At 28.8% G+C, this 22,391-nt stretch overlaps 1 protein-coding gene across 2 annotated transcripts; it reads right to left on the reverse strand.

The window, feature by feature from the left end:
• Positions 1-7,842: 7,842 nt before the first annotated feature.
• Positions 7,843-19,677, reverse strand: LOC129983570 (uncharacterized). 2 transcript variants are annotated; one of them, XM_056093097.1, is made up of 5 exons: positions 19,609-19,677; positions 15,635-15,768; positions 11,433-11,510; positions 10,287-10,376; positions 7,843-8,838 (listed from the first exon to the last, which is right to left on the reverse strand). In XM_056093097.1, exons 2-5 carry the CDS (start codon positions 15,744-15,746, stop codon positions 8,534-8,536), a joined length of 585 nt encoding a protein of 194 aa, XP_055949072.1. In that variant the 5' UTR covers positions 15,747-15,768; positions 19,609-19,677; the 3' UTR covers positions 7,843-8,533. The 2 variants fall into 2 exon arrangements, with proteins under 2 accessions (XP_055949072.1, XP_055949071.1); XM_056093096.1 differs by having other exon boundaries at positions 10,287-10,400.
• Positions 19,678-22,391: the final 2,714 nt, after the last annotated feature.

Here is a 22,391-nt window from a genome sequence, read left to right on the forward strand (position 1 = left end):
CGCGTTATCAGAACTTGGCGAAGAAGGGGGTTAAACTCCGGTTCAACCTATTTAATTAATAAAATTTAAACGAACATTAAGATTGGCGAACCGGCTGGTCGCCAAAGGCGGCTAGTACTTATAATAAAGCTCAATGTGTGTGTGTGTGTATGTGTGTGTGTGTGTGTTGGCGCTCTACAGGCCAGGTCATTTGACATACAGCTATCAAATTTTGTACATGTATACCTTAGAGGTCGGGAATGTGCACCTGGGGAACCTTTTTTTGAAATTTTAATTAGAATTTTAATTATTAATTAAAAACTAACTTTCCCACCAAAAAAATCTTCCATTTTCCCCACCGCCAACTTTTCCGCCAAAAAAATCTTCCATTTCCCCCCCCCCCCCCGCCAAATGAGTAAGGCTTAAATTTTTTTTTCTCCCAACAGCAATGAGGCTAGGGTTAACATTTTTCGGCGGATTATTTCAAACGATTCTGTTCATTTTCTTAATGTTTTATGCATTTAAAATTAAACGTTGTTAATTAATCCATGTTTCAGATTCATTCTGAAGTACTTTTGAATTAAAATAACACAGAATAAAGGAAATTAAAAATGTATAATCTGCATAGCGTTACCCCAACTGGCGTAGAAAAATTCCCGCATTTGCGTTACCGGAGCTGGCGAAGAAATTTCACGCATGCGCATTCTGATTGTTGCCATGACAACCGTTATCAACGGATGATTTAATTTATTTTTAGGTTAGTTGCCTGCTTTTGTAGCTAAATTGTATCTATGTTAGTTATATATTTTTTGTATATGCTTATAGTTTTAAGTACATCGTTTTTTAAGTAGATTTTTTTAACCTGTTTTCAATTATTTAAATTATTTTTAGGTTAGTTGCATGCTTTTGCAATTAAATTGTATTTATGTTAGTTATATATTTTTTTGTATATGCTTATTGTTTTAAGTACATCGTTTTTTAAGTAGTTTTTGAAACCTGTTTTCGACTGATTATTTTAAACGATTCATTTTATTTTCTTAAAGTTTGATGCATATAAAATTAAACATTGGTAATTAATCGATCTGTTCATGATGAATCTGAGAAAATTTTGTTGACAAATTCTTGAGATATTACATAACTTAAGAAAGATATTCTTTAGTGCCCATAAAGTTTAAACGCTCAGTGACTCTATTATCAGTAATCATATTATTAAAAAAATGCTTTGTTTCAGTAAAAATATTATTATATTAATTGCAGTTTAGTCATTTCCATTTTAATTTTAAGCATAAATTCTACCGGAACTAACAGAAAATTAGAGAGATACATATTATGTTATGGCTGAAGGACTTTATATTATTATGAGTGAATTACATGACTATCAAAATTTGAAGTTTTAAACTATTTGATGAAGAAGCTATTAAAGTAGGAATTACATAAAATATTTATTTATTAAAATTTTAACGAGCATTAAGATTGGCGAACCGGCTGGTCGCCAAAGGCGGCTAGTATATATATATATTCCAATATGTGACTGGAAACTACGCAGTGACAGCGAAACAATCGTAGTGTCAGCGATTTGTTGAGAAGATTAGAAGAACCACACAGGAGAAGACTTGCAGACAGAATGCGAATAATTATGAATGAACATTCTATCAGGGACCTGAATACTTTGGTCAATAAAATACAAGAAGATTCTTCATTAGTTCGTCAAATAGTTCTTAAGTATTTGGTAGAATATCTTACTGAAGAAATGTCTTTACCTGTTAGAATACCCATTAAGGAACATTCTGAGGAAGATCGTGATTAGTCTTCTAAAACGTTGGATATTTGTCCAAACTGGGATAAAAAAGAGCAGCAGAAGTTTGTGATATTTTCCTCTTTTAATTCCTTGTATGTTTTTATTTTTATGTGTGCTTGTATTCTAACAATCCTTTGATATTCAATTATGTAGTCTGTTCAAAGTTTCTTAAGAAAAAAAATGCATGTAAAAAGAAGGTCAATAAATAAGTCATTCCAATAAGCTGGATACCAAAATAAATGTTAGAGAAAAGTAGCATTATTCACAAATATAGCGTGATACAAAATGTAGTCCAGAAACTGCTAGGGAAAGTAGAAAAACAAGAATATATGATAATTTTATAAGAACGCATGATATCATCTAGATAAGCTAAAAGAAATTTTATCGAGATGAGGTAGAAGATGCAGATAAATTTAGTCAAATTGTGTAATTGATTACTCTTTAATAATTTTGATAATTTTTTAACTTGACGATTATTTTTAACATTCGAAAATTTCAAAACGATTATCTTGAGCTCTCTATTCACAATTATGCCCGCTGCACAGATATGGACAATTGATTAGAGTACTGTTTGAGATTCCTAGAACATTTTAGAAATTTTAGCAATAAGACAGATAAATTCGGATTGCAGTATTCCTAAATAGTAGTTTCTGTATGACATTTCCATGTTGCAGGAGCTTATGTCTGCTTGTGTTGCTGAAATGAAAGCTGTATTTGATATAGATGTTTGTTACACACTTTTTTTCCCTACAGGAAGACTGTTGCAGTGGTATATATATATGCCTATGTTATCTTGAGAACAGGATAACTAGAATAATTTTGTTTGGATTTTAACTGGCTTGGAATATGTTGTTAGAAATGTAAAAATATAGGACGAGGGAGGTGGAAATCACTTGGGGATTGAAATTTCCGTTTCGTTATAACTTTCTTAATATTGAAGATAAAAAAATAAATCCTATTTGCAGAATTAGAGCCTCATTAAGATGGACATTTTTTGTATTTAAAGGTTTCGATAACTGTTATATCTTAGAAGTTAGGAGCTGAAAATTGATTTTCAACCCCTAATTTTGATTGCATCAGAAATTTAGGCTGGCAGAAAGTAAGATGTAAAAGAATCTACCTTTGTCTTCCAGACTGCCGAGAGGAATTTTTTAAAATCAATTTTCTAATGCAAAGGAAATAAAAATGTTCTAGTTTCTAATTATACTATTTTTCCATAAAATTGTCTGTTCCAATGATTTTTAGTTTGATGGATGCCTTTCGTCTGGAAAGATCGACAAATTAAGGGATTGTTTATTAATAGACAATGCCGAACAACATTGTAGTGTTATCTTGTACGACATTGAAAAAGATAAGCTGTGTTACAACATTCAAACTATCGGACAGCATCATGGAGATATGTACAACTAAGCTAATTGTTTGGGGTAGTTTGAGAATAAACATATGAATTTTTATTTTCTGGAAAAACTGCTAACTGGAGGAAAAAATAACATATTGTGTATTATGTAAATCCAGAATAAATTATCAAAAACAAAGCAAATATTGTTACGGAAATCATCCGGTGGATGCTTTATGAAAGATGTACATCTCATAGGATAGTAAAAAAAAAAGATGCTTTATCGCACAAAAAAACATAAACAGGAAGCAAAGAACAATAGAAGTGTGTAAAAAGCACGTCTCTGCTTCGCTTTTATAGACTTCAAACATGGAAAATAATTTTCTAGAAGGATCTTGGATATTGACTCCTGTTATTGCCATATTTCTTATATTTTTCAGAACTATCATTTCTGTGGTCGAAGTCGCTGAATTCTTCTTCATATCACCAAATGGTCGCCGATTTTGTCGCTATGATGAATGGCCATTGATCTGGGATCCATTCAGCATCCACTTAGAAGATCTGTAAATCTTTCCTTTCAGAAAGGGTATTAATTTGCAGGAAAGCAATATTAACGATATGGTACGCAATTAATAATTGAAAAGCCATATTTTTTGTTTTGCAGGGAAAGCACAAGTTCGTTAGTAGCACACAAGCATTGTACAATTTTTTATGATATATAACAATATTTGCAATATTGTATAATATAGTTTAATACTGAATAATATTATATAATATCGTACAAAATTGTGTTACCTGGTTAAGCATAAAAGAGCTCATATACGAATTCATAACGGTTCCCAAAACCAAAGAATGTAATAGAGATTGAATGACGTACTGACTAATAAAAATACACCACTCATATTTCTTGAGCTAATATTTTTATCCATATTATTCATTTTTACGTTATCATTTATACACCAACAGGATGACGAAATAGGAAAAACGATGATTTGATCATGCACTCCTATTTCCAAAATGCACAGTATTATATAATAATGTGAGATATTATATTATTCGATATTCCATAATATTATACAATATTTCGAATACTGTTTAATACTATGCAGTATTACACAATATGTGTGTGCTAGCTGCTCGGATTGCAAACCAATCAAGATTACTTCCTTTTCAACTGTATTATTTTCTTAATTTAAGTTCGTAATGTCATATTTATAAAGCTGCTTATATAGGCTAGCATTATGTGTAGATATTTCAATGTATATACCAGAGAAAAAAAATAGTAAAAATCAAGGTGTCATATTTATCGTTACAAAATTTTGAAAAATGATACTAACAACAGCATTTTTATATAATGTTTATTGATCGACGCATTAAAAGATCATAAATGACATTGGCTTAGAATTGTCGCTGTAAATGTAGTGTGTAACTTGAATCTCTCTTAATCAGAAGATGCTTCTGAATACGAACTAAAATATTTATATATAAACAGAAACAATTAATTTAAATTAAAATATTTTAACACCTAATTCATGTCTATTGATATTTAGGTCATAGACAGAATGATACACATGCACATGTTAGAAGCAATGATACACATGTTAGAAGCAATATGAAAAGGAACCAAAGTCCAAAGAGAGGAATTGCTTTTAGCAAGGGACAGAGAAAGCGTTTCTTTTTTTTTTTATCTTCAATTCAAATGCACATCGTTGGAACCTAACATGATTTCCCACAGGATATTCCAAATTAGACTGGCAAAATGACTGGTAGCTCAATTGGTAGAATGGCTTATGATATTTACTAGCTTAGTAGCAGGGGACATAGACTGGCAGAATGGTTGGTAATTCAACTGGAAGAATGGCTTATGACATATACTAGCATAATAGCAGGTGACGTAAACTGGCAAAAGTGATTGGTAACTGAAGTGGTAGAATGGCTTATGACATATGATAGCGTAATGGCAAGTGACGTAGATTGGCAGAATGGCTGATGACAAAAATTGAAGAATGACTGAAGAGTTTCAGGTTTTAATCGCCTGTTTAGAACTGCTACAATACCAGTAATAACACAATCACCAAATTATAACAGGCAAAAGGAATAAAGGAAAGTTCAAAAGAAACACATTTAAATCAGTTTCACAAATGTTAAATGTTTTTACTTTTTCATGTAATTATATTTACTGTTCAATATTTTGTAGAAAATAATACAAGGTGAGTCTAAAAAATTCGATTTGTGGATGAATATCTTAAAAGTAACGTGAGTGAGAAATGTAATCCGCATGCGCATGCGCAGGGAGCTACATATAGAGAGATACCATGTAGCAAGGAGCGTAAGAAATCGATGCAGATTGTTCTGCTACGAGCAGTCGAACGACATGTATGCGAAAACTCATGTCAAATTGAAATGGAGGAACGGATTAACATGAAGTTTTGTTACAAATTGAGAAAAAGGGTTACTGCTACACATCCAACGTGTTATCCCACAATTGTTCAGGACTGATAAGTGGAGTCTGTTGCATGGCAACGTCTACCCCCATACTTTGATCTGTGTGCGCAACTTCTTGGCTAAACGTCGTGTAACTGTTCTCGCACATCCCCCTAATTCACCTGATTTGGCACCTGCGGACTTCTTTTTGTTTCATCGTCTCAAGGGGATTCTGAATGGCTCTCGTTTTGCATACTTACTAGACATCCGATACATGTAACATCTGTGCTTCACTTTATTCCAAAAGAAGCCTTCGCTGACTCATCCTAACAGCTTTTTCAACGATTTTTGTCATCGTTGAAAAAGCTGTTAGGATGAGTCAGCGAATTGTAGTCAATGGATGTTACCTTGAAGGAGAAAAAAATATTTTGCTCCCATGATTTTTTTGTTTTATGTTTTTATTCACCGTACGTTTTAGATACACCTTGTAAATCAAAAACTAAGGCAAGATTTATATTTTGAAATTTGCGTCTAATACCATCATTCAAGTCAGATGCAGTTTGTTGAACCGTCTATTAATATACAGGGTTAGAAATAAATAAGTTACCCACTTCAGAGGGCTCTAAAATGCGTTCTATTGGTCCAAATAAGATAAAATTTGAACTACAGAGTATTCAGATGATGCGCTTTACATTTATTACTTTAAAAAATTAGTTCAAACATTCACCAATAGATGGCGCTGTAACACAAATGGCAATTATTTGCATATATTTAAAATGTGAAACATAATTTGCATTACAGCGAATGTCTATTACAATTTTTCTTAGGATAAAAAGAAGGCGGATTCTGCGCAAACCTTAGTTTCTTCCCTGTTCGTCATGCCTACGTTGTAAGAAAACGCGCTACTTGTGAAATTGTTCTACCAGAACCAACAAAACTCCGTTGCAACTCTAAAGAATTATTATTAAGCAGATACGGAGAGGTCCAATGTCTCCAGGTGAAATAAATTGTAAATAATGCAGAAATTTGAAAAAAAAAAAAAAAACTGGGCAATTTAATATTTTTTCTGGTGCAGGACGAAAAAAAAAAAAAAACTGGGCAATTTAATATTTTTTCTGGTGCAGGACGAAAAAACAACAACAACAACAACAAAAAAAAAACAAAAAAAAAAAACAAAAAAAAAAAAACATCCCGACTTCCAGCGTTGAAAATGTTGCGACCCTCACTGATTGAAGCCAGAAGTCCATCGCCGCATAATAATGTGAGTTTGACGGTTGTTTCCCGTGCTCTGGATATGCCGTATTCAACTGTGTGAAAAATCGTACGGCAGATATTTTGCATTTTTATCCATACAAAATCAAGTCTGTACACCTTTTGCAGGACGGGGACTTAGACAGACTTCAATTCCTTGCTCGAATGGTGGTTGACACAACTTGTCCATGGAACATTCTGTGGAATGATGAGGCTCACTTTTGCCTCAATGGGCAAGTTAACACTCAAAACTGTGGAATTTTGGCAGAGGAAAACCCTCCTGTTCTCGAAGAACAACCCTTGCATCCTGAAAATGTGAAAGTTTCAATAATCTGTAGTTCAATTTTTATCTTATTTGAACCAATAGAATGCATTTTATAACGCTCTGAAGTGGGTAACTTATTTCTTGCTAACCTTGTATATGTTGCAATTTCAGAGTTAGTTTTATTGCATAAAAGTTTATTGAAATTTGAATTTTTCAAAATAATGTAATTATAACTATTCTTTAACTTTAGCTTTTAACCTTAATTTTTTTTATCTATACCCCGAATTTTATTCTCATAGGCTCATTACTGAGAAGATCGTTTATCCGGAAATTTATTTTACCAGAAATTGGTATCAGAAATTCCAAATTCATTAGAAGTTTAAATGAATTTAACAAAAATCATTTCAAGAAGATTAGCAGTAGAGCCGATAACGCTATTAACTTTACTAAATATTAAAAAGTCCAAAATCGCTAAGTGATTCTTCCAATCCACAATAAATTATTTATCAAATAATCATGCTCAATGAAAAATAATATATAAAACATGAAACTCTATAACATGGGGACGACGACATGGTCTTAATGGTGACACCCTAAAATATGAGAGAGATCTTTCCAAAGCGTTTTCGCTTAGTTCTAATTTTGGGTTTTATCTTATGTCTAAGTAAGATTGTGGATCTAGAGCATGGAAGTGAAGTCCACTAGTGTCAGATTAGTATTTTTAGTGGCCCATCACATAAGTGTTTTGTGTTTCATAATAGTAATAATAATAAAAAACGAATATGCATTTCGAATATATTTTTTAATCGATTGGAAACAAAATCTTTCACATAATTACAATTTTAATAACAAGAATACATAACAAATTTCATTCAGTTCTGCATTTTTGAGTTTTCGCGTCTACACACATGTAATAGTACAGACCGACAAATGGTCAATCCTTTAAACAATTTAATACAAAATTTGATATAACTCTGCACTTTAGATGCTGAATTTGTTTATTATTGGATTTATTTGTTATTTAATTATCGAAAAGTCTGATAACCAAATTTTTGTGTGTGGATCTCCTTCAAAAATTGCTAGAAGTTTACAAATTTGATGTAAAAATACATATCAAACTTCACCAATCTAGCTCAATGCGTTTTTAAATGTTTTGCTTACTGGCAGAAATAATTCCAAATATATATTTTTCGCACTCAGAGTGATCTGAAATATAGAGAATCCTCAAAATCTAACGTTCGAATTTTTTGACAATTACTATAATTTATCTATTTATGGTTTGCAGTAGACGAGAAAAAATATCAAAAACTTTACTGATTGATTTTCTAGAAAAAGTAAATTAAATGTGCGATAAAATATCAAGGTAATTAGTAATTTTACTTATAGGATTTAAAAAAACCACAAAACAGCAAATTCTGATTTATGTCTTATACATAATCAATCATTTGACATTTTTTTGATGTATGGTTTAGTTTTCATCTCAGATTCCACGAGTAACTGTCATGGATAGATCTTCATCCACATATTCCACTAAATGTCGAAGAATTATTCTTCTTACAAGTGAAGAATCTTGCTCAATTTGTGCTGCTAAAGCATCATACGTGGTTATAGAGTTCTGTTGAATAATTTGCCGAATTCTTAAAGTCAAAGTATTTTGATCTGTCGGAGGCAGGACGCGTAACACTGAAGAAACTGGAGCAACTCGGACATTGACAGACATCTGGTAATTGCCAAAGACATAGTTCCAAGTACGTGTGAAAATAGTTTGAAAGCTAGTAAAAAGACCTGAAAAAAAGTTATATGTTAAAAAATAGCAATTCGGACATTGACAGACATTTGGTAATTGCTAAATACATAGTTACAAATATGTGAGAAAACTACTTGAAAGCTAGCAAATACAAGACCTACAAAAAAAGTTATATGTTAAAAAATAGCAACTTTGACATTGACAGACATCAGGTAATCACTGACTCTCCTACCCACCGAAGGCACACGGATAAATAAATACTGAATGACCGGACTGCAGCAACAGCAATACTGTCATCGATAGGAGAAGCCAGACCCCGCCTTTTCGTGTACCCTCCAGAGTGGCAAGATCCAAATACCATACCGAAAGCATCTTATCCTCATTTTGAGGTGCTCTCTGGTGGGATTGTTGATAGGATAAAAAAATAATAGGCAAAATTCGAATTATTTCAGAATCAACTTAAAGAAGGAATGGGAAAGTATGAACTGCATATCTCTGAGTCTCCAATCTTAATTGGCATCCGTACGAATAATCATTACTGCATTTTTCAATGGAAACTAAGAAAGTGATAAAAATCTTTCATTTTAAATGCGAAAGAAAGAAGTGGGTTAATTTTAAGCACATTGCATTTTAATACATTTAGTCAAAAAATTAATTGTATTCCATTTATAAACATTATTGAATACTTTGGACTGAATGATTTTACAGCGATTGAGTGCAAATAACAACCCTGAGTAAAATCAATTTCGAATAACTTTGAAAATTAATATGTAGAATCCTGTCAATGACTTACCACTATGTTAACGCAATCACAGTTGGCTGGATTATGAGTCTACGTATCTTCAACAAAATATCGAGCCAAATCACAAGCTTGTAATCAAAGACATATGAAGTTTGGATAAGGAATTGTCATTGTTTCCTTTTTTTTTTTTCCTTTTTCTGAACGTGTTTGCGTGATTCACATGAGATTATCGATTAGTATTGGGATATTGTTAGACTTGTCATCCTATTTTTGCCTTGTGATTGTTTGTAAATCATTCATTGACTCACCGATCCGCTCGAAGGCACACGGATAAATAATACAGAAAGACTGAACCGCTTCAACAGCAACACTGGCGGAAATTGTGGGTGAGTCCTAAGGGCCATCACCGGCCACGGTACAATTCTTCCCTAAGATGGGAGGAGCCAAATCCCCCACCTTTTCGTGTACCCTTCAGGGTGGCGAGATTCAACCACCATGCTGGAAGCATCTCATCCTCATTTCGAGGTGCCCCCGGGGGAGAGGTTTGCTTGTGAGTAAATAAAAATTAAAGATAATATAAATGAGCTGTAAGCAGCTACAGAGCAATTTCAGTCAAGACATGGTATCACCAGTATTTATAGAAATTGCTAAAACAGGTTATATTCTTTGACAATTCCAGATTGTAATTAATAAATCTCGGCAGCTCCACAAAATTTGATGATAAAATTGATAAAGGGCACTTACCAAAAATACTAGCAAGAGAAAAACCTTGCACACTTTGAAAACTTGTGATATAGTTGTCATGTGTTGACGAAGGATTATCTTCTTCATTTACTAAAAACATCACAAGATTCTTCACTATGGAAAGTAAAACAAAGACAATAAAAAAATAAACGAAAAATAGGGGATTGCATTCGTGAAATTGAATTGTAGATATGAATAACTTATTTGTTATATTTATACTTATATAGCCTTAGTTAGAAGCCGTTAGTCGTCACGATCTTAAATAAACAATTCATGTAGTTAACCTTTTTTATTTTTGTCTTTTAAATACATTTTAAGCTATTAAAAATGTGGCATCCTGATGGCTATCGAAGCAGATGATATATACTTTTAATTTTCATTATCATATTTATTTTTTAATAGGAATTACTAGCAATATCATTATCAGTTTTCAGTACGAACTGGAAATATTACTTTTATCTTTTTTTATATTAATTCTATGCAGATCTGCAAGATAAAACAGTAAAATATTTTGACACGTTATAAAAGATTTTTCACTATTATTAAAAAATATTCTTCACTATTATATTGAGAAATATAAAATCTAAACTACCAAACTTGACACATACATACTTTAGAAGGCAAAAATTTGCATCTTAGAGTAATTTCTTTGAAATTTAATTATTATTTTCAATAGAAAATAAACAGAATTTTGCCATTTTTCCGTTACAACTTCGAAACTTCTTACAATACAAAACTTAATTTTGCATCATTTTAAAATTCAAAAACTATTTTTTCAATTATATATATCATTTTGAGCTATAATTTATTTTTTAATGTTTAAGTAATTTCTAAAAAAATATTTTGTGCCTAATTCTTGACAATACATTCCACAAAAATTTATAAAATTAAGCTTGCATTTGCATCTTATTTCCCATGAAAAAAAGCAGGGAAATGCAGAGTACATTGAACATAATGGTACGAGACTTCTGAAACAGTATATGATCATCACAGTTTGATGTTTAAAAATGTTTTGCTTAAGTAAGTTTAAATACCAAATTATATAAAATATGTAATTGAAAATTTTTGCAACCAATAATACCGGGTAACCATCTGGTCCCCAAAGGCGACTAGTATAAAATAATTCAACACGTTTTGATACATTACTACAGTCTATAGCATCATTTTCTCCTTGAATAACTGTGTTTTCTTTGTCCTTCAAATGTTCCGACAGATGATTTGCCCCTAAAAGTTAAAAAAAAAAAATCAATTTTTTACACCATTATACAATAAATTTCGAGTGATAAAAAAAAGTTGTTTCATCCATTTTTTTTTTTTTTTAGATTTCTAAAGCGTCACAAACATCTCGAGAAGATTTATCCATTGTCAGTGGCATTTAAAGTAGATATAAATATAAATATCCATAAAACCATTTTGCACATCATTATGTTCAGTTAAATATTTATGAATCTGATTCTTAGCTTATAGATTAGCCATTAAATAATTTTGAAATTAATTTTGTTCATTTGTAGGTATCTGCGACTAAAACTAACAAAAGGATAGAACTCAAATTTCATGCAGAGATTATAGAAGGTTTGTGAAACGAATTTGCCAAAGCAAAATTTTAATACCAAAAATCGTCAATAGGAGAGATTTTTGGAGTTGCACTTATTGGCATACTTTACATTTTTCTTTATACTTATCTATCTACGCATTTTTTAAATTTCCTATTCCTAAATGCCTCATTCCTCTTAAGAAAGAAGAAACCAAATAATCAATCAATACTTTTCTAACTGATTGTGGATGTGAGATTTAAATTCGTTTTATTATGTTTTATCAATGAAATCAAATTTCATACGCAAACGATGGAAGACACGGGGAGACAGATTCGGCAAGAAAAAAAAATAATATAAAAACCAGTGGGAACAGTCTCTTACTGTGAGGGATTGGCCAGGTTGGAAACTTGTTTGATGGCTCCAAGTACTCCTTATGCGTAAGTTAACACTCCTTATACAACTCCTCCTTATGCCCCATGATGTTGTATAAAAGTGAGATAGGACGAAAGTAAGGGAAGAAGGAGATTCTAGAAATTCTCTACATGGTAAAGAATTTATAGAATCTCTTTTGCTTTTAGAAATTAAGAAAATTAAATATCAAAAAATTACTTTTGGGTGCAAAATATAACCTCTTTCTGAGGCCTGGCAACCATGACTTAGATCTTTACGATAGTCAGTGTCCTGCAGCAATGCGGAAGGATTATTTCAGTTATACATAAACGTCCCGTTTTAAAGCAACTAGGACTATTTTGGGATGTATCCCATAATTTTGAACCACGGTCAGATGATGAGGAATACATCTCAGCTGGCACACCCTCTCCTAACTTCCACATCACACCAGAGGGAGGACGTTTGCCCCGACGGATTTAATGTGCAACAGATCCGCTTACAAGACGGTTCTTCGGTGGAATTGGGTCTCGAACCTGAGACCCTCCGTTTTCTCGATACGGAAGTAATGCTACTGTGAATGCGATAGGTGACTAAACGACGAAAATTTTTTTCTCTTCCATTTTTTACAACTATATTTTACCGTCATAAAACTGATGGAAAAGCTAACTTGCCTTTCTAAAGTAAACAAAAAAAAAGTCTTTTTTAATTTCTAAATTCCTTTCTAAGGTGCAAAAAGTGATTTGATCACCAAAGCTACATCTGGGAAAAAGAACTATACACACTTTTTCTTAGACTAATGTATTTGGGAGCATTAATAACACTCAGTCAAAGGAAACAATATTTAAAAGAAATCAAGAAATAAGCACCAAAAAGAAAATTTAATTGAGCGCGAAAAGACTTAATCGTCGCCAGATGGGTAATCGATATGACTCACCTATGAAAATTACTAACCCTATTTTTCAAAAATATTCTCTTTCAAAGATGGTTTTTGTATTATATTTTAAGTCAGAAAATTATCTTTTTAATGACCCATTTATATACAGTTTTTTTCTTTACTTTTATTGAATTCTTTAATTTCATGCATAACCTGCGACGTTTTTTCAATTCAAGCTCATTTAACAAAACATTTAGTCGCGTGCTTTTGCCAGTGTTAAGATTTTTAAAAAAATTGCTTTTTCTTTGAACGTAAACACTAAAATAAGATTTTCACGCTTGTTTTTTTTCAGAGTTTATGTACTTTAATTTGTAACTACAGGAACTTGTAGCAGATTGATTCAATTGAATTCTGGTTTTTATGCTGTTATCAAATAGCAAGATAATTTTCTATAAAAAATGCATGAATGTTAAACTTTTAAAATGTCAGTATTCTAGTCAAAAAGCAAGTCGGCAAAGACAATTAGTCTATTAATAACAGATTATTTTCTTGACTGTTATACCTACCTGCGTTTTTTATCACTTGAAACTTAATGAAATTTTGCAAACGCTATTCCCAATTTTTAAATTATTGACTAATATACATTCCAATAGCACAGCAAGCGTTCAGCCTATTTTAACTGACATTTCTGACTACATTTTTTTGTGAAATTCATCTGTATTTATCATTTACAGTCTACATATGAGTTTTGGTTCTCTGTCGTTCATTAGCTTTAGCTGCAGGTACTTCGATACATACGAAGTTGTTTTATGGTTATCCTGTATAAGAAAATTATTTGCATATTTTGAATAGATATTGTATAAAAAGAATCTGTGCATATATTAACTTGTAGTATATCAAATTAATTTATAAAAATGTAGTTTTTATGTTACCTTAATTTTTTCGATATTTTGATTTTTATTATTCAAATACTGCTGAGAAAATCCAACAATAGAACTGAAATGGCGTTAAGCTTTTCATTTAGCATTTGAGCACTTTGTCGTTCAATGTGGTACTCATTCTTAAGCTGCAGTTGATCACGAACAACATTTTTTTTTTTTTTGTGTGTGTGTGTGTAAACTTCAAAACGATAATGGCATGGGTAATCCGCATATTGACGAAATACTTTATACAGTTTACATCTGATAAATGAATATCATGTTTTACTATAAAACTAGGATTATTAGTTGCCAAATACCTACAAATTTGACTATTTGTTGAGCCGTTACTCATCGTCTTAATTGTAAAAAAGAAATGTAATTTTAAATAAAGAATAAAAATTTTGTAGATATTAATTAGAATTTTCAAACTTCCGATACCTAAAAAAATGTGCACTATTTAAAATATTAAGAGAGTATAAAAAGAATCTAAAAACAATAAATAAGAATTTAAAAAGTATGAAAAAGAGAAAAATTTAAAAATATAACCTATCTAATAATATAAATTGCAAAAAAGTGCAAATAACACTAAAAACTAAAGATAAATCTAATTACATAAAGTATATAATAATATAAAATACATAAATTATAAAAAATTAAATAAACATAAAATACATAATGTAAGGAAAAGAAATGATGATATAATGGCATGAATAAAGCTATTATATATAAACGTTATCATATATAATAAAACTATTATATATGATACGTTAATTATAAATTAAATAAAAAAGAATATGATATTAAAAATTCAAATTTTGAAAAAATAGGAAAATATGAATGATAAACCTGCTTTTTAATAATGGAATCAAATTTATAAAATTATAATACTTTAAAAAATAATAAATTTAATAAAAAATAATTTACAAAATCTCATATAACTAAAAAAGTAATAGATGCAACTGCTCCACAATATAGATATCCTTCAAATTAATCCTTCAAAGAGAATGGTATGGAATAGAATGTTAAGCTTCTATTCCATACCATTCTCTTTGAAGGATTAATTTTACGTTAAGCTTAAACCTTCAATTTGATGAGTTCAATAAATTTCAGTTTTTTTAAAAATTCCATTTGTCTGAAACACAATTTTTGGATTTATGCCTGAGTATTTGTTAATTTGGATGTCTAGAAACGCATGCACTAACAGAGAAATGAAAAGAATTAAACGGATAAAATTAAACTTGCTAGTTTTACACTGAAACTATAGACCTTCAATAAATTTTAGGCCAAATTTATTTAAAGAAAGATGCAGTTTTTTTAAGATACGTTTTAAATTTTTATTCAGTATAATATGATATTCCCACACACACTCTAAAAAATGCACCCTATTCGCAAAGAAATTTGTGACATGCATTGTCTCTTATGCAGTAATAATAATAATAAACATAAAATATTACATATATTTTTCAATAAATAATTGCATATATTCTTAGAAAATTTCGTACATTTTATATAAATCGAATCAATTTTAGTTATTCTTAAAGATATTGCAATTTCTTCTAGTGATAATGTTGCATATTTAAATTAGATTAACAAGGGTAATGAATTTTTAACAAAGGTAATTCTACTTACTTAAAATTTCCTCGACAGAAAATTTTGAATGCTCATTTGCTGTCACTTTCAAGCATTCAGAATCTGCCAGTTTACATAAAAGGGTGAGGATTTCAGTAACGTTAAAATCCATTCTTGATTCGCAGTGGCATATGCTGGAAATATTTTGAATTTTTTTATAGAGTTTATTAAAAAATATCAGAATATTGATTGTAATATATATTGATTTCAATTACATTTATATAGATCTTACTACAAAATGACATATAAAATTTCATACAAATTTTCGATATATATACATGCATATTGAAGTAAACTATATATATATATATATATATATATTAGTTTGACAAATTCAATTTTTCTATGTATTGTGTTTGCCTCAATTTAATGAAAGCAAGCTACTGATGAAAAAAAAAAAAAAAGAAACAAATTTAATATTTTATGCTTTGATATTTAGGAAAACAAAGATATAAAGAATTACTTCTATTACCATGATTTAAATATCACAAGTGTGGATTCTGTATACCTCGTGCAAAAAAGTTTCTATTTAAAATTAATTTTACCCTATACTAAAAGGCGCATCCTTAAAAATGCCGAGTATTAATAAAATTCATATTTTAATAAGTTAGATTATACGAAAAATTTACATTTTCTTTCTTGAAATTCTGTCTCTCTCTCTCTCTGTGTGTGTATGTGTAATGTGTTTGTGATCATTGTTTGTATCAAAATTTGTAATTAAACATAACTTCTATTTCTTTAAAGAGAAAAAAGTATAAACACAGTAATCAGCTAAACTTACCTCTCAATTCCTCAAAAAAGATAATAATTACAAAAATTATATTAAAGATATGAAAAAACTGAGAAATATAAACGGTTTTGACAAAAATTTCTATGATAAAATAAAAAAAAATAACGTGAAAGATTTATTGAAATTAATAGATTATTGATTCGAAAAACTTATAAATTTTTATTTAATAAATTTATTTGTATATGAATTTAATTATTAAAAGCTTATGTTTTTGTTCAAATATTATATTAAAATTCTAAACTATTAGAATTTTTTAATTTTTTTCACCCATAGTAAATTTTAGGATTTGTGAATTCAGATCATGTTACCTTTAAATGTAAAAAAATAATGTTTTTTTTTAAATTTAAATTTTTTATTTTTTATTTTAGCTACTTATAATTAAAGAAACAGTGGACTTAGAAATAAGCAAAAATGGACGAAAATATGAAATTTTACTTTCATCCTTTCATCACTAAAATATATGTTTATATTTTATATTCAACTAAAATAGTATCATAAAATGAACTGTTCAATAAAATGAATATTTGAAGGGCTAGAGAAAAAGTACATTTTAATAATTTTCCTCAAAATGACATTATAATTAAATGTAAATATCTTTGAAATATCCCAGGTGTCTAAATTGTTAAAAAGAAATGATAATAAAAATTTCGGTTACACAATAAAGAAAGTAAGGTATTCTTTTTATATTTCGAGGTTTTCTTAAATAGTTAAAAGTCAATTTTAGCTCAGGAAAAAATAAAATTCTTGTGAAGATTCAGTAAGTATGCATAAGAGCATTTCTAAAAAAATTAGCATTTCATTGGCATTACAAAATCATACACAGTTTTGTACCAAATAAATTTTTATTCGACACTAAGGAAAAAATAATAGAAAAAATTAAAAACTAAACCCCTTGAAATAATTTGAAATTTTTTAAAAAAAAATATATATCGTTTAATTTTTTTAAAAATAGTTTTTTTCGTTAAATGTTTAAAAAATTGTAACGAAATTTGACATATTTTAATAAATAATTAAAAATTTCATAACCCTAAGTGAATAATTTGGCAAAGGTGCTTAGTTCATCGTCTTCTTAAAATCATTTTCACTAATAAACTTCCAGAATTTTAGGAAATTAATTGACATTTATATCAATCTTTTCTTTTCTTTCAAATATCTAAATCAAATATTTTTTTAAAATCTTTTCAAATTGCATAGAATAGCGATAAATTGCATGCTAGAATTTTTCTAGAAAAATTGTTAAAGCAGAGTTATAGGTACATTTTGTTCACCTTAAAATAATTATTTTCTGTTATTCGAAAATAAATATTTTCAAAAAACAGAATATTCTTCGAATAGGTCTTAAAATAACTATCTCCTTCTGGAAATTGTTCAACGTCGCCATCTAGTTCTTTTGTATGTTAATAAAACATTAACCTAGTACATTAACCTAGGCCAAAGTCGTTTAGTCGTCTCACATATGAATCATTGGAAACGTTATCTGCATCCCATTACCTTTAACAAATGAATTATATTGCAGAAAATCAGTTTTATTTCAGACTATGACAAAAAAACAAACAAACAATCAACAACAACAACCACAACAACAAAAAAAAACCCACGAATAGTGGTAGAATTAATATTTCACCTATCCTGTTCAATCTTTTGTTCCTCCCCCCCCCCGATTCCCACTACTGAAGCAAATGTAAGCTCTTGCAGATCTTACAAAAGTTTAATTTTATTTCATAATTTATAATATTTTCTTGGATTATTAAATATTTCTAAATAAGAAGATATGCGAAATATGAATTTTTTTAATGTCAACTGGCAGAAGTGATATGAAGTAAAATTCAAAAATATTAAAGTGAGCTAAATTTTGTCTTCAATTCAAAATATCAAAGTATTTAATAAAAATGTTAAGTTGTATTTTGCTAAATTCAAATTTTAACCTGCAATGAAAATTGGTTGGATCACTACACCACTGGGACAACGCTGATTATTAAGAAAAGTGAAGATGCTCTACGAATTCAAAAATAAGATTATTAGTTAAAAACATTCTTATTATTATTTTAGGATTCACATGATATTATGCAAATTGGTTTTTCTCATATGAAATAAATAATCAAGCCATATAATTCTATGGAATTTAAGAAATGTTTAGAGTAGAATCTCAGTTCAATGAAAGGTTTCGCAAATCCGGTGGAAACACAGGGAAAGATTAAGTAATTTCACTAGACAATATTCGAACATCTTATCTATCATCCAAACTAAGCACATTGGACTAACAAATATTCAAAGAAGATTGAGAAGGAGAAAACTTTTCGTAAAGTGTAATGATAAAATTTAAAATTTGTGTACAACTGCCATCGTGCACATTGATTTTCTCCATCATAAGAAAATAATAATAATAAAAGAATCCTCAATGTCAAAGAAAAAAACATACTTGTATACTAAATGTTTATATGTCAAAAATAACATTGCATTTATTTTTATAAGTAATATTTCAGAAAACTTATTTTTTTAAAGTCTCGCTTATATTTGTACACTTTTATATGAATATGTTAATTTAATGTAACTAAAAATAACTCTTTGATGAAAATAGGGCACTGAGTAATTGTACTTTATTTCATTTAAAATTTCATGATAGTATTTAATATTTCCAAAGTTTTTTTTTTTTTTTTTAGAATCATACCTTGATTAATTCTGTAATGTTGCAATCACTAGAGATAAAAGCTAGAAGGCTATGAAACAAGAAACAATGACCTTGATTAACAAATTCTTACAGTACATTGAGTATACAGTTTTTTTTATATGTAGAGTTATTACAAAATTTTCAATTTTGAAATCAAATTAGTGATATATATTTTTGTTTCTAAGAGGATTTACGATAAGTATTTTCTGAGCCATCAGTGATGCTCAAGAAGAAGAAGATGCTCAAGAATTCAAGAAGAAGTAATTTAATCTTTACATTTACTTTTTTCTTCAGTAAAAACAGTGCAATCTTACGGTTTTTGCCAATCTATTATGAGAACGGGTTGTACATTAAGAGCAAGATAATAAATATGATTGTAAGAAAAAGTAAAAACTGCAGACTTTTTACTACAATCTCAGAGCAAAATTTTTGATACCTGCGACTTAAACAGAATATCAAACGATTTGTCAAAAATTACATTATAAAAAGAACGATAAGTCATAAAAGTATACATACCTTTGAATAATTAAAATGCAGCACTAAAAGCACCGATAACTAAACAGTTAGGTGAAAGTGATTTTAAACCACAAACCTTTATCTTCTTAAATTTCGTTTTCATTATTGTTTTTAAATCCTTTTAGATAAAAATATTTTATCAGTCAGAGAACGTCATTTTAGTATCCAGGAAGCCTAAATGGCATTCATATGTTTTCTACTTATAAAATAATAAATGAATGCTTATATGCTTTTCTTTTAATTATCATTTTCTATTTCATGTTATTTTATCTCGGAATATAATATTAAAAACTAGAGTTGACATCTCATATAAATTCAAGCTTTCATAGAAAAATACTCTAAAAATTAAAATTATTTTAATGATTGTATTTATTTTCTAATCAAGATATTACATAAAATTTGATGAGTTTTTTTATTAACTTTATTCCCTTGATGCCTTTCAATTAAAAACTAAATGGATTAAAATAAGTTCTAATGATAACTTTGAGCTTTTTGAATGATTTTTAAGTAAACAATAATAAATTCTATATTTATATTGACCATAAATAAATCCTCGGGATACATGAAGATAATTTTTAATTTCCTAAAAGTATTAATAATAGCAGTTTATTTATAGATAGAATGTGAGGAAAAACACATGAAAATTGAAATTAGAATATTTGAAATACGGAGTTATAAAAGATACAAAGTTGCCAGCTAAGAAATAGAAACTCTTCTTCTGATTATAAATTAAAAAAAAAATTAAAGCACAAAAATAAATAAATGATGTAGTTTCTTGGTCCCAAATACTGTGACTAAAAGACACGTCTTTATTTACTGTTTTTAGACAATTATTTTCTTTAGATAAAGCAACTATTGTGTTTTCTAATAACTTTTAAATGATATAGGATTAACAATTTTTCTTAGTGAATTCTGGAATTATTTTTGCTCTAAAACATACGTGTGTGTTTGTAATAGGAGTGCTGATTCTATTTAACAAATTTTTATTTGAAGCGATGTGTTTTTTTAAATGTATAGAACTGCATTTTTGTAAATTTTATATTCGTTGGTAAATTTATGTCAATTGCAAACTAATAATTCAAATAATTTTTTTTTTCATTTCATCATTCATTCATTTCATTTTTAAATAATTTTTTTTTATTTTCACTGGTTCTTTTTTTGTTTTTTAATTTTATCATTCATTCATTTCACATTTCAATCATTTTTTTTATTTTCACTTGTTTTTTGTCTTTTAATTTTATTATTCATTCATTTCATTTTTCAATCTTTTTTTTATTTTCTCTGTTTTTTTTTGTATTCACAGACAAACGGATATTAATTGCAAAATGATGACTCTAATAATTTTTAAAAATTTTTTATCATTCATTCATTTTTCAATAATTTTTTTTCACTGGTTTTTTTGCTTTTTAATTTTATTATTCATTTATTTCATTTTTCATTTATTTTTTTTATTTTCACTGGTTTTTTTTTGTTTTTTTGTATTCACAGAAAAACGGATATTAATTGAAAAATGATGTCTCCAATATATTTTTTTTTTAATTTTTGTCATTCATTCATCTTATTTTTCAAATTTTTTAAAAAAAATGTCACTTTTTTTGTATTTACTGATAAAAGGATGATAATGGCAGAATAATGACACCAATCGTGTTGATTTTTTAATTTTTATCATTCATTCATTTCCTTTTTCAATTAATTTTACTTTTTTTCATTTTTGTTCATCTAGATATGACTTTATGAATATGATCAACTGCAAATTGATGATTAGAATAGTGGTTTAATTAATTATCTAATTGAAGTGTTCTCCGGGAGGCTAGAAATAGAAGAAGAAAAATGATAACGGATCTTAAAATAAAGCTGAAATTTAGAAACAACAACGATAACTAATTATTTAAATTCATATACCAATATTGATTACATACATATTGCATGATATTGATAGATATCTGCAAGAATATACACAAACAAATACAAATGACACTTCGATGTTCTGTTAATATTTCAGATATATTAATAAAAATAAAAAAATAAAAATAAAATGACATGCAAATTTCAATTCCAAATACAGTCCTTGTATTAAAATATGAATTTTATTGGACTGTTAAACCGCCATCAAAATATGGAATCTGTCAAATCTATTTGATACAATCTAATATATGAATGGGATTAACATCGTTGTAGTTTCATTAGATAAATCGTATCCATTGGCTCTAGAATGTCAGAAAATTATAATTTTTAAGAACTAGGATTCAATGCCATGATTGTGGAAAAGAGTTGGCAAGAGCAAGGTAAAAATCATTTCCATGGCATCTTAATTGGAATACAATTTGAGAGTTACAAGAATTCAACCACAGAATATCATTGGTTAAAAGCAAAGCCTTAAATAAAAAATCCTCTCTCAATAGCATTACAAATTCATTTTTTGGTAAAGCATTCATCTAATTATAATTTTAAAAGACAATTCCATACCTTTTAATAAACAATTTTTAATTATAATAAAAATAGATTCTATGAAGAGTATATTGCTGACTAGTGTCATTCATTTTGTCACCAAAAACGCCAAATTGTCACCATGATGTCAAATGGTCACCAAGTTCGTCACCAAAGTACGGGAGTCATTCATTGATTTAGCATCCGAGTAGCATCCAATAAGCTGACCGTAAAACTATCTTTCCTATTATGGAACTAACTGTACTGGGTAGCAACATTACAGATTCATAAAAATATATTTTTTAAATGTTTGTCTTCTGAATCCATATAAAAATAATGTGTTGAAGTTAGATGAC

Source organism: Argiope bruennichi, chromosome 9 (genome assembly GCF_947563725.1).
Source record: "Argiope bruennichi chromosome 9, qqArgBrue1.1, whole genome shotgun sequence".
Lineage (NCBI taxonomy): Eukaryota > Metazoa > Arthropoda > Arachnida > Araneae > Araneidae > Argiope > Argiope bruennichi.

Excerpts from the sequence above, each read along its gene's own strand:
- LOC129983570 (XM_056093096.1), bottom strand. The coding sequence starts at position 15,746 with ATGGATTTTAACGTTACTGAAATCCTCACCCTTTTATGTAAACTGGCA. Across the intron at positions 10,401-11,432 it reads AAATGATGCTATAGACTGTA|TGAAGAATCTTGTGATGTTT; the intron begins GTAATGTATCAA and ends TACTTTCCATAG. Across the intron at positions 8,839-10,286 it reads TTCTCTTGCTAGTATTTTTG|GTCTTTTTACTAGCTTTCAA; the intron begins GTAAGTGCCCTT and ends ACTTTTTTTCAG.